This window comes from Falco biarmicus, chromosome 4, assembly GCF_023638135.1.
Source record: "Falco biarmicus isolate bFalBia1 chromosome 4, bFalBia1.pri, whole genome shotgun sequence".
Lineage (NCBI taxonomy): Eukaryota > Metazoa > Chordata > Aves > Falconiformes > Falconidae > Falco > Falco biarmicus.
Window position 1 is genome coordinate 69,516,719 of NC_079291.1, and position 12,720 is coordinate 69,529,438.

Sequence of the window (12,720 nt, forward strand, 5' to 3'; positions counted from 1 at the left end):
TTCTGGTTCTTAAAACTGTTAAAATTAGCAGTTATGAAAAAGTGTATTACTCAGCAATTTCTGTTACTGACTTCTCTTCCTACAAGGTTTCAAAAAACTATGAAGTGACCCTAGCTAAAATCATCCTTGCACCTTTATCAGGTATATACACTTCTGAACTCTGCAGACTGATACTGTCCAAGATCAAACACTTAGGGGAAAGGCATTTGGCCCCAGTGACTGCTACTTTTCTCATGTATTTGTCTTGGTGATGGTTTGCATTTGCACTTTTAAAACTGAAGTTTTAAGGGTAGAACTTCTCCCTGTGCCCACAGGAAACTCAGGGTGTACATAGAGTAAGGACTTTGAGCCGTGTCAAACGAACAACTTCTTAGAAAACTGTATTTAAAAAGTAAATACTAGAAAAAAAAAATATTACACATTTTTTAATACCTGGTAGGACTACTTAAGGTGAATGATATACAAAGCTAAATTAGGCTTCATAATAAGTGTTTAATATAGATGAGAGGGTTATTTGTTGCTGACACTGTCACTTTATGCATTTTTTCCGATCACTTCAAAGTTAACAAATGTTAAGGTAAATGTTAGTGGAAAGGTTTGATTTGTATGTTATAGCCAGTGGAGGGGGGATGAAAAGTTGACAGTGAATGATATTATGAATGTGAAAAATCTGTGACTGAATATAAACAAAATTAATTTTAAGTGAGTCGCTTGTTAAGCTGACAAACTCGAATTGCTATTTAGTCGATACAAGCTTACGTAGAAGTAACAAACTTGCTTTTAGTCCATGGTAGAAGGTAAGAAAGACAATAAATGTTTACTTTGGCCCTTCTGGGATGTGGAGAAGCTAAGGTAGCAGGAAGGAAGACCGAGAAAGGGGAAAATCATTTGTTGTCTCTGTAGCCACAACAGCAAAAAAAAGTCATTCTAGATTTAAATACATACAGAGTTTTCATAAAGACAGATGTTGTGTATCTAATACCTACATAAAGGCTGAATCTCACCACACATAAAGTCTGGCCACAAAAGGTATTTTGTATGATAGGGAGCTTTAGAAAAACATTTGGCAGCTTCGCGGTCACATTCACATGCCATTTTTTGACATTTGTCTTCTAGTGATTCTGAAAGAAAACACAGTAAACTTTTTATGTTAGTTTGAAGTAATTAAAAATACCAAATGGAATACCAAGAATTGCTACCTTATTTCCATATTTGCCATATAAATGGCTCTTAGGGTTCAAATGCAATAGCAATTGCACTGAGCTTTAGTAAGACTTGCAGTTCTTTTGTGTTCTTTAGACAGAGCTCCATGCTAGGACATCTCAGTGACAGGGAATATACAAGCATGGTTTGGTTTAGTGACAGTTGATAATCGGTAGAACTATCTTGGCAGGTAAAAAGACAACAATTGGAAAAAGACTTAAATACTCTTCTTAGTGTTCTTTAATAAAGGAATTTTGATTCCTCTTTAGAAAGTGGTCTCTAATCACCCCTGCCCACCCTGTTGCTCTAGTGAAACTTGAGTTTGGGAAGACATTTTCCATTTCATCCATGTTTTAATCTACTAAAGGACATAGCATTAAAATTATATATGTGAAATAAGGGATGTAAAGATGTTCCATGTTCAGCTTAAATTGCCCACCATTTTTTATGTAGGCATTCAGTAAGAAGTTAGGTAAAGTGTGTTTTAAGTACGATAAAATCCTTGTCTGGCCATATTTGGTTTTTTAATTGTAGTTTTGTAACTTAACAGATTTCTTGGCATGAACATTTCTTCTTGGCACGAACATTTTGTTCTACAGCAGCGTATTTCGGTTTTATTGTGCCAACCCAGAAACGTGTGTTTTTTCTCTCCGCAACTGTCTGTAAACTAAAGAATCCTTGATTATATTTTGTCTGAGTACTTATCATTTTGAAAGCTTAGATGAATCTCTGCTTGAGAGTTGTCTAGGAGCAGAGTAAGTGTTCAGTTTTGTGAATGAACTAAACTTCTGCTATGAAATGGAAGTGTTCTTAATGTATATATGTTGACACTGCAACTAGCTACCCTGAGAACTACTTAATAGTGTCAGTAGCATAAACAACATGACAGGATTAAAAAAAAACAAAACACCCCAAACCGAAACCAAGAACTATTCCTTCTTTTGTTATTGCCCAAAAATTAATTTTCCCCATGGAACATCAGGGACATTTTTTTCAGCTTTCTTGATGACATCCTACTATGTCGGCCAATACTTAAAAATATTCTCAGTTTCTGGACTAGAACAGGAGCAGAACCTTTACAGCCAAATATAGGTGGACTGTAACTTGGTAGTTCGACAGTTTGAGAGAAGATGCTTAGTACTTCTGGAGCAGAGAAAATTAGCAAGTAGAGAGTCTGCATGAGGTGGACACTTGGGCAAAGATAAGGTTGAATGAAAAGGAGGAAAGGAAATGGGTGTCAAAAACTTTAATTTCAGGTTAGGCAAATTCTAAATTGAGTTACAGAATGAGATGGTTTTGTGCTTTCTCTGAATGGCCTACTGTGTTGCCTTTAAACTATGGTAGTCAGAAACTCAGACTTGTTGTACACAAACTTGTTTAAGGGTCTGCATTTTAGTGGTGCAATTAACCACCAATTCTCAAGCTGATTCGCATTCTAGGTAGTAGCATAAAATTACATGCAAAGTAACTGACCTAGCACCTGATTTAAAAATAAAACAAAAAAAAGCAAACAGTGCACAAAACAAACAAACAAAAAAACCAAACCCCAGCCAAACAAAAAAACCCCAAAACTTAGCAAGAAGAAAAATAAGCCTGCAAATTTGGGGGGCTTGTTAGAAGTTACAGTTTCAGAAAGTTTTTGAAGTGAATTGGAAACTTTGGGAGTTGTGAACAAATAATGTAAAAGAAATGCTGCATTTTCCTGTTGAACATTTTTTGTTTGTTTCTTTGAGACCTCTTTGTCTTTCTCTTTTATACTACAGCATGGCAAGTATATTACATTAATATTTCAGAGCAATCGAACAAAATTTATCAGGATGTGGTCAGCCATTTATTGCAACTTGTACACCAATTATGTAAATATTTTCAAAATAACGTTTTATGGCTTGTGGACATGTTACTTCCATAAATAAACATACTCATCAAATACTTTATTACCTCAGTGCTTGACACTGTATTTGTGAATTCATTCATAAATTGCAGCCACTAGCAGTGGGCTGTGCAAACGATCAGTGATAAGTATGCCAAAAGCTTGTCCATCATAAACCTATAAATGGTGTGAAATATTTTCTGCTAAGTATAAAAAGGATCCTTTTTAAACAGTTGTAATTTTCTCGCCTCCTGTTTGTAGTTGCTCTCCAGCTTGAGACCTCTAGGGAGTAGCATAACATGGGTTCCTCAACACATGTAAATGCTGAGTAAAAAGTGTGTGTGTGTTCTGAAAGGGTAAGGAGCTTGTAGATCAGAATTTTGTTTGCTTATGTATGTCAGTAGGTCAGGAAACTGTATTCGGTTGGCACAGCTGTGCTTTCTGGAGGCACAGCGTACCCTAGCAAAGAAGTCACAAAAGGAAGGATGGTAAAATAAGAATTTTACAGTTAATTAAGAAAATGTCTATGAGGTCAATGAGACAATCAGTAGAAGTAAAAAAAAAAAACCCAAAACACCAAAAAACAAAACCCACCACCAAAACAGCCCAACTGGAACTGTTCACTCACCACACACAGCAGCATTGTCTTCACATCCCCAGTGGTAACTTTCTGTCTTTGGGTGACACCCTGCTTGTTCTGCCTTACCATAGCAGCAGTCATGGTTAAAGCAGCACCTAAGAGTAACAGAAATGGGCTTGCCTTAATTCATGCTGCGGTGATTTATGGTCACGTAATCTGGATGGTTTTTATCAGCATGTTTCTACAGGCTGTGAAATAGTAAGTCAGCATACATGAATGTACAAACAGTTGCCTGAACCAAAACAGGGTAATGGTTTAATAGATCACCCGGGAAAAAATTACTACTCTTTCATGTAATCAGTGCTGAGGAAAATGTCTGATACACTTTGATCTAGTTGAACTTCCTCACAAATAAATATAAAAGGAATCTTCAAAGCATTCTCAGTTTTAAACACAATAAACTTTCATGTGGGTATGCCTCTCCTAGCCCCTTCCAAGAGAAAGATCAAATGACACGATATTCTGTCAGATGATGAATTATGTCCTTTTCTGCCAGTTACTGATGCTATTGTAATGGTTACTGACAGGGAGGGGACAAGAAAATTTGTTAAGCCATAGCACGCCATCATAAATGTCATGTTACAGCAAAGTCCTAACATGGTGGCAAAAAAGCTGAAAGCAGGAGAAATGTTCAGTAATGAATAGGCACGGGTGCTGTTCAGTGCCATAATATAACTAAACATCTTTGCTCGGTATCATGAGAAAATTTGGAAAATTGCCCAAAATGATGATTTCAATATTGTTCTTGTCATAATGGGGACAACAAATTCATAGGCTATCACATTGTGGAACTGAACACTACAGGTAACCATTAATGGTGTATTTTAATGCTTAAGAGTTATTCTTCTGGTGTAGAGTCATGGCAAGCCTAGAATAGCAAGTAGGGGGGAGGTAACAAGGACCTGAAATTAGACAGCTTGTATGTTTTTGCTGCAAACTAACTTTCCTTATTGACTTGGTGGGAGAATAGGGTTGTATCCATGAGCTTTTTGCATTCAGTCATTGGGTTTCTTCCTGGTAGCCTAAAACCATCATATTACAATAGGCACATGATGTTTAGATGGTGTTTAGATTGCCTGAGGAATTTGTGTCTGCAATAGAAAAAGTTAATGCTGTGAGCTCTCACTTGCAATTACTGTTTTTTTTCTACACTTATTAAGTAATTACTCGGTAATTCCACTCAAATCGCCACTTAAAGATCGTGCAGTACCTAACAGTTGGACAACACATACCTGTGAAGTAGCTCAATACATCCATTTAATACACAGAAATTAAAACAAAACAAAAATATTAGTGAGTCTTTGTAGCAGTGCTGAAGTAAATAAACTAGGAAATGCAGCTTCTTTTGCCATAGTGCTGTCTATCTTCACGTGTTTACAAAAATTGTCACCATTACCTTAGTCCTCTTTTAAGTGTTTTAAATAAAAATAGATGCTTAAGAATTTTGTGTTGTATCTTATGAAAGCAATATGTGACTGTGTCTTCCAAAGTTTATAAGCGGCAGGCAAAAATGTAAATTGCAATAACTATTATTTGAATAACTCCATTACAGATGGTGTTAATTCAGATTAAGTATTTCTGTATTTTCAATTAGTTAAGTTTTCAGGCATAATTCTGAATGTAAACAACCCACAATGTAGCTCAAAACTTAAATCAAACTTGGTAAGAATTTTTGTCTCTACATTCAGTTGGAGTAATTCTTCATTCTGTTCAAATGCAGTAGAGTAAGTATACTCGCTTCTGGCTTGTTCTTAACATTCTGTAGCTCTTAAAACCCAGACCACAAATAGCTAACCATGTTTTGTGAAGAAGCTTCTTGCTACTGTGGACTTTCAAAAGCGAAAAAAATGGCCTACAATGAAAGACTGTCAAACTGCAGGTTCTCCATCGTTATCTTTAGGTATACAGATGACCAGAAGTAATAATAGTCCCTTCTTTTTGTATGTGTATCTAGTCATTAAGTCGCAACTACATTATACCAAATTGTCTTCAGAATAACAGATTACTTGGCCAAAAACTTGAAATATGTAGGCAAAGTTTCTAGAAGTTTTAGGTCTAATCGTGACTAGTATCTTTAGGAAAGAAAAATTAAAAAATCAGATTTCAACTTTCTATATATTCTACCTTAAATGTGAGTATCAGACATTTGCTTTCCTTTTAATTTACAATATATCTGTCTGGTAAGTCAGAACTTGAGATGTCACATATGGTGGGGAAATGCATCATTATAATGATAAACTTGAAAATATAAAACTTTTATTTAACTACTGTAACCAGAAAATCATCTTCCTGGCAGCTAATGTTCAATTATAAATTAAATTTACAATAGTCTATATGCTGAAGTTTAGTACTAAATATAAAGGTCTTACAATTATTTTAGTAACAATTCATAATTCCCTTTATTCAAACATTTTTTTTAATAGGTTGAATTTTGCATAATTTTCTATGTATTATTTTGAATACTAATACGATGGGATGGATGGTAGTAGAATCAAAAGATTTTTTGAATTGTGATTTTATTTTTTAAATTTTTACTTTTATGGATTGCTTGACTGTTTGGGCTTTAAAGCTTCTCCAAGAAGACTTTAGATCTTCAGCTTTTGGCCAAACAGCAAGAGCAAAGAAGCTCAGCTGGACTGTGAATCCAGTATTAGTGCAATGAGAGTTTGAGTTAAAGGCAAGTAAGACTCATGTAGATCTACGGTAACGCAATTTTAATGCTTCAGAGTTTCTTAGCAGTCTGAGGTGTTTATACTCAGTTCCCTTACTGATGTTAAATAGGCCTAATTCATATTTTTGCCCTTTTACTCTGTCATCTGCATACGTTCAGCACTTAATCACTCAGATAAACAGTTATGCTTACCAGTCTACTCTGTCCTTGGGCCATCCTCTTCCTCCCAGACCACAGTAGCATCCATAGCGTAGGTAGGCAAAAGGAGATCGTCCTGTAGTACACCTAATGGCTCCAGCTAATTCAAGAAGTCCTCTTCGATTTCTAAAATGGGCTTCCCCAAAAGCGCCTTTATAGACTGTGGAAGAAGACCTTTATTTTTTTATTGAATCAAACATGCAGATATAAAATAGTATGTTTTAAAAAAAACTTTGATAATGAATGTCAGTACTTGAAAATAACAGTTTTCTTTTTTTCCTCTTTTTTTTCTTTGGGGCCACACTGCTTGACCTAGTCCCTTTTTACCCCCATGTGTAGTGAACAGCATGCTGAATAACTGCAGTGGTTTCCTCCCAGCAAGGCAGCATACAGTGGCAGACCTCAGTCATTTCCAGTCTTGAAACTGGCAAGAGCTAGCATGTGTTCTGCAGTCTGGGTCCACTAACCTGCTAAAATTAGATGCCCTAACCATTGCAGTATTTTTTCCTTATCATAACATGCAATTTTGCCCTTGTTATTTTGTAGAATGTAATGCTTTACATTTGAACAAGCATGTCCTCTATGATGGGGTTCTGGTTTTCCTCCTTTTTAGACGAGCCAAATAACTGGTGGGGGTGGCAGGGTGGGTGTATAGCAGGGAAATGGGCAGGTGCTTGGAGTAATTTCCGTTGCTTATGTTTTCCTGTTTCATTTTGTTTGAGTTTTGTTGTTGTTTAAGGGATTCTCACCATTATTTCCCCAGAATTAGACTGTATTTAGGAGCTTTATTTTAACCATCCTGTGTCAGTACTAAAACAGTAGGTCCAGAGCAGCAGATAAATGTTGAGACACCAGATGACTTTTTTGGGGGGTTTCATGTCGTCCTGCAGGCTGAGCTAACGGATTGAAGACCCTTAATAGTAATGGACAGCGCAGGCTCCAAGGTAATTGCAGCAGTTTTGAAGAAGCTGGATGAGTACAAAACAAATTAGTGGAATGCTGCTGATTAGAGTTGTCTTACTAATTAGACTAATGATTTATTTTGGTATAAGGAGAACAGTTTATAAACCTTAACTCCCAGTACTAGATACAGATTGGGGAAGACATGAAGATTTAATAACTGATAATACCTGTGGGAGAGACAGACAGCAGAAAAAAAATTTATAGACTTTCTCATTGTTTTGATATTTGTTTACTACAGAATAACTATATGATTATACAGTTTGTATATAATCTGTGCAATCATGTAATCTATTATAATAGACTAATAGAATAATCTATTATAATAGATTATATGATTAACTGTAATGAGATAATGGAAGATCTGCCAGGAAAATATTGTTCCCAGCACAGCTGAGTAACTTGAACTATGTGGAATGCTGGTGACCTCCAGCACTCATAATTTCGTGAAACAAAGGGATTTAAACACCTCATGAAATCATCTCATTAAGAAATAAAATCGGTAGTATGTGAGAATGGTTAAAAAAAAAAAGCTTTAGATTGCATTTATTTTAATTTCATTGCTTTATAATAGGTATGAAAAAAATAAAACCCACATTCTTTTGTATCTAGAGGTCACAGGAAATAAGTACAAGTGTACAAAAATAATTTACAGTTACGCAGTTTGAGTCTAGTCTTGTTATTTTAATATAGTCTAGAGTCTAGTCTTGGCTTTTAATATTCTTGTAATATTTAATTCCAGTGTTTATTGCATAACAGGAATTGGAACTTTGTCAAAAGTTTAAGCTGTTGTCACTCTTGAAAGGAAACTTTGAAGACAGATACTTGGGAGAGGAAAAAACCAAGAGGATAGCTCATCAGGAAACTCGCAACTGGATGTGATGTAGCTGCTTTAAAAGTAAAGGTTGAAGGGAAACTAAAACCATACCAATCCTAAGGCTACTTCAGACACCAAGAAATAGCAGAGGGGAAAAGAAAAAAACCCCACACAAATCTATGCAGCAGTTGTCTTTGTGATGGTGATGACTAAGCCAGAGAGATCAAAAGCCGTGAGGTGGTTTTCTGAAGACTGAAACTGAGTGAACAGTAAAGACAGCCTGAGAGAAAGTAAGCAATCACATTGTGTTGGTGTTATGCTTGATTCTAAGACTGTAATTCCTGTTGCCCAAATTGGAGCCCTGCCATGTTTGCAGAGTTTGAACTTCATCATGCTGTCTTGTTTTGCTGCCTGTGTGAGCTCTTAAGAGTTCAGATTGTGTTAAATGCTGTACATTGTTATGTCTTTGAAAGATATTTTCCACTATACCTTCCTACTCTCCTTTTTTTCCCCTTAGTTTTCTGAATAGCTTACTATTAAAAAACCCAGTCCCTTACATTTCCATATGCGTAGAGGAAAAAATCATTTTAGAAACAAGATTTTTTTGTGAGAGGTCACAGGTCCCATAACACTTTACTCTTTGCAGTGGGCACAATGCAAACATAATAATTATTTCTAGAGATTTATTTTTGAGATGCATAGGTTTGCATGATTATAATACATAACTACATTAGTCATTAGCATCTAATACAGTCTATGATGTTTTGTTGGTTTTCAAAGAAATGTTAAGCCATTCTTTCAGAAACTGAGGCTTCAGAAACATTTTTTGATGTTAAATACATGTAAGATTTCCTATACTGCTATTTCCGTTGTACAGTTATAGTGCTCTTGTAGTTCAGAACTTGAAACTTGGGAATAAGCAGACTTTCTGATGTATCTCCAAGATCTGGCCAGAAGTGGAAACATTTGAACTGTATGCTTTATAGAAGTTTCTTTTTTTCCTGAGATTTTTCCCCCCCCCCCCTCTCATTTCATAAGCCATCAGGAACGGCCTTTTTTGCTAGATCTTGTTGCCCAGGCTACTGATGCGCTTACCTCTACAAACTGTGGTCACGTATGAATTTTTTGAAAGGATCAATTTGCCTGTTTTGATACTGTGGACCAAGCATTGAGAAACAGGTAAATTACATTGCCTTTCTACCTCACTGCCTACAGAATGGGTGACTGTGATGTCTGACTCAGAGCTATCGGACCAAAGCCAGGCTCTCTGTAACGATCACTCTAGGCTGGCAGCAGCAGTGAGTCTTCCACTACTTTCCTTAACGTTCTTGCTGAGGTTTGTGCCATGCAAATGGTGAAGTCTGGAGGATGATCAAAATGCAGAAGGAATAATAGGGGCATGCTGAGGTCAGGAAGTAGAACTGGGGCAGTAAGCTTGGTGGGGACCTTAAGTTGGCCCCATTATGCAAGCACCTTACCTTATGGTCTGTAATTATGGGATTGCCTCCCCGCTGCCCACCCCCCCACCCACCCCCCCTGCGACCCTGCGTCATTCTATGCACAGATCTGTTACAAGAATGAATCAAGACTCATGTCCTTCCTTTTTGGAAGATTCGGTTTGGTGAATTTTCAGGCTGTGCAGGAATGTGTAAAAAAAAGTGCAAGATCACAAATGAGAATCTCTTAATTAAAAGGCAGCTGAATGCTGATCTGAAAAACTGGATTTTATCCTCACAGCAGTCACAAAGGTTCAGTATGAGGTTAGTTTAATCACTTTAAAACGATGCCTATCCATGTTTACTAGTAGTGTGCTCGTAGCCTGCTGGATATCCTGGGTTGGAGTACCGAGATACTGTAATACCCAGCGACAGCCAGGCTTTGTATAGTTGGAAGTTCCAGATAATTTAAGTAGTGGTAGGTAAAATCGAGTTCTAACATGTCACCACGGGAACCTAAAAGTAGTGGATGCTTTTTTTGTCAGCCCACTTACCTATCTGACAAAGAGGGATGATAATACAGTTTGACATAAGTGTGAAAGAAATGAGTATGTTCAGATCCTAAACTGATGAATAGCTAAAAAAAACCTGTGAGGAAATGCACTGCAGATCATGACAACTGGTCTTTAATACTGCTTAATAAATAGGACGTAGGAGACAAAGGAATACTTGCAAAGTGAGCAGTCAGCTATGCTCAGGTATGAGGCAGGGGTCCTTTAATTACGTTCTCGCCCCATAACTTATTCATAAAGCCTGACTCATTCTTTCAGCACAAGCCGGTTGTGATGTTGCAGGCCCCGTGGGGCTCCCGGCCGGGGGCTCCCCGCTGGGGGTCCCCGCAGCCGTCGCGCCGGGGAACTGTTGAGCACCCGGCAGCAGAGTGCGGGTGGGTGACTTGGCTTTGTCCGAAGCTGGTTATCACAGTGCGATCTGCAGCCTGATGCTACATACCGAGCTTTTTAACACATTTTGCACGTTACTGGTGAGCTTTAAAAAAGTAGCGGGAGAGCCTCCGGCGCACCGCCGTGCCGCACGTGTCGGCGGGCGGCCCCGGCTGCACCCCGCTGTGCCCGGCGCTCCGCGCGGGAAGGCGCTTGCTCGCCGCCACCGCTTCTCCGAACGCCCTTCTCCCCCCGCCGCCCGCCGCGGGCGCAGCCGAGCCCCGTCCCGCCCTGGGAAGGGCGAGCGGCCCCGGCAGCCGCAGCCCCGGGGCGCCCCGCGAGGCCCGGGCTGAGCCCGGCGCGCCGCCCGCCGCGGCTGTACTCACCGGCCGGCGGCAGCAGCAGCAGCAGCAGCAGCAGCAGCAGCGGCGGCGGCAGGGGCAGAGGCGGGCGGCGGGGTCCCATGGGCGGCGCGGCGCGGTTCGGGGTCCCACGGCGGCGGGTGCGGGCAGCCGCGCCTGGCTGCGGGAGCGCCGCGTGCCGGTGTGGGGCAAGGCCGCCGCGCGCCGGCTATAAGAGGCCGCGCGGGCCGGGCCGGGTCCCGCTGCGGGGCGCGCGGCGCTGGCGGCGGGGAGGAGCCGCGTGGGCACCCGCACCCGCCGCGCGCGGCACCCGCACTCCGAGCGGGCCGAGCTTCACCTCCCGATCGCTGCTCTTCTTGGAGGGCTAAAGAACAAGCCGCTCTTCAGCGGGCTACCGACAGCTGCACCTCGGTCAGAGTCACCGGGCAGCCCTCCCTCCGCCGGAACGCAGCCTTCGCGTGCCGAGTGGTTTTTCACAAGCTGTGGAATCCTTGCGGGTTTTTTCCATTCCCTTTCCAGCTCCCGTATTATTTTGCAAAACCCACGACTAGATGCCATACTGCAATCACGGTCCTGTCACCCCTCTCAACACGCAGACAACACTGCTTACCTTCACGGTTTTTTTTTTCCCTTGCCGCTATGTTCAGAGTATTTCATCAGACCTTTTAGTATGGCACTGAAACCAGTGGGTTTCCTGACAGTTTTTCAAGCAATCAGGACTCCTGAAATGTTGGGTACCGGGTTTTGTGTGTGTCTGTTTTCTTTTTTTTCTTTTGGGTTCTCTCTCTCTCTTTTTTTTTTTTTTTTTTTTTTTTTTGCATTATTATATTCCAGAATATGACCCCCATTGGATTCCATTGAGGCCTATACTGTTAGGATAAGGAAGGAGAGATAAAAATAGTTTTTTTACAGAACTTACCAAGAACTTGTTCTTGGCCATGTCATCTGGCTATTGCAGAGCAGCTGGTAGTTTTTTTGGTAGTGAATGGTATTTCATCAAAGAAAGAAAATTTTTTTTGACATACATACTGAAGGATAATTCTCCTTTTGCACTAAAATGCTCTGATTTGTGTGTTGTATCGTTCCTTCATTCAGAAGAGAGGTAGAATATTGCATGTGGTCTGATTTCAAAAGACAAAAAGCATGCACAGACAGATCGGACTTGGTTTTGTTACCCTCTCCTTAACTCACGCTCTATGAAATGTTTGTGTTGGCACTGAAGTTAGGGTAGTGAGGGATAAATGTGGAAGCACATCAGTTTAAGGTAGGATACCAATATGGCTTTGTACACCTGATGTATGCTTTTGTGCAGCTACATGCAGAACACCAGAAATTCTATGTTAGCCCAGCCAAAACTAGTATGTGCAGAAGAGATCATGGTATAAAGAAAGGAGAAAGGGTTTCCAGCTTGAGAGCTTGTATTCTGCAAAGGGATGAAAGCTGTTGGAGGCTCCCTGTGCGACCGTGGCTCCCTGCTGAGTGATACCCAGCAGCTTCTGGTACAACATGCTATGACACGCTGCCCGCTGGTCCTTCTAGCCCTGTCTTTTGGGTCTTACGACCATAGTGGACCACAGACACTTCCCAACAGAGCTGGACTAGCATACTAGTGAAATAGGATC

General features: G+C 39.9%; 1 protein-coding gene and 1 long non-coding RNA gene across 2 annotated transcripts; one reads left to right on the top strand and one right to left on the bottom strand.

Moving 5' to 3' along the window:
* Positions 1-472: 472 nt before the first annotated feature.
* Positions 473-11,450, bottom strand: PLA2G10 (phospholipase A2 group X). The gene is made up of 4 exons (XM_056336867.1): positions 11,123-11,450; positions 6,577-6,742; positions 3,702-3,808; positions 473-1,121 (listed from the first exon to the last, which is right to left on the bottom strand). The coding sequence occupies exons 1-4, from the start codon at positions 11,199-11,201 to the stop codon at positions 976-978; spliced, it is 498 nt and encodes a 165-aa protein (XP_056192842.1). The 5' UTR covers positions 11,202-11,450; the 3' UTR covers positions 473-975.
* LOC130148385 (uncharacterized) lies at positions 6,749-8,847 on the top strand. The gene is made up of 2 exons (XR_008821548.1): positions 6,749-7,526; positions 8,302-8,847. It is a non-coding gene; the product is annotated as an uncharacterized LOC130148385 (long non-coding RNA).
* Positions 11,451-12,720: the final 1,270 nt, after the last annotated feature.

Bases quoted from the DNA above. Each gene is read 5' to 3' on its own strand.
- PLA2G10 (XM_056336867.1), bottom strand. From the start codon at position 11,201: ATGGGACCCCGCCGCCCGCCTCTGCCCCTGCCGCCGCCGCTGCTGCTG. The intron at 3,809-6,576 runs GTAAGCATAACT...TGTTACTCTTAG, and splicing joins CCCAAGGACAGAGTAGACTG to GTGCTGCTTTAACCATGACT. The intron at 1,122-3,701 runs GTGAGTGAACAG...GTTTTCTTTCAG, and splicing joins AGACAATGCTGCTGTGTGTG to AATCACTAGAAGACAAATGT.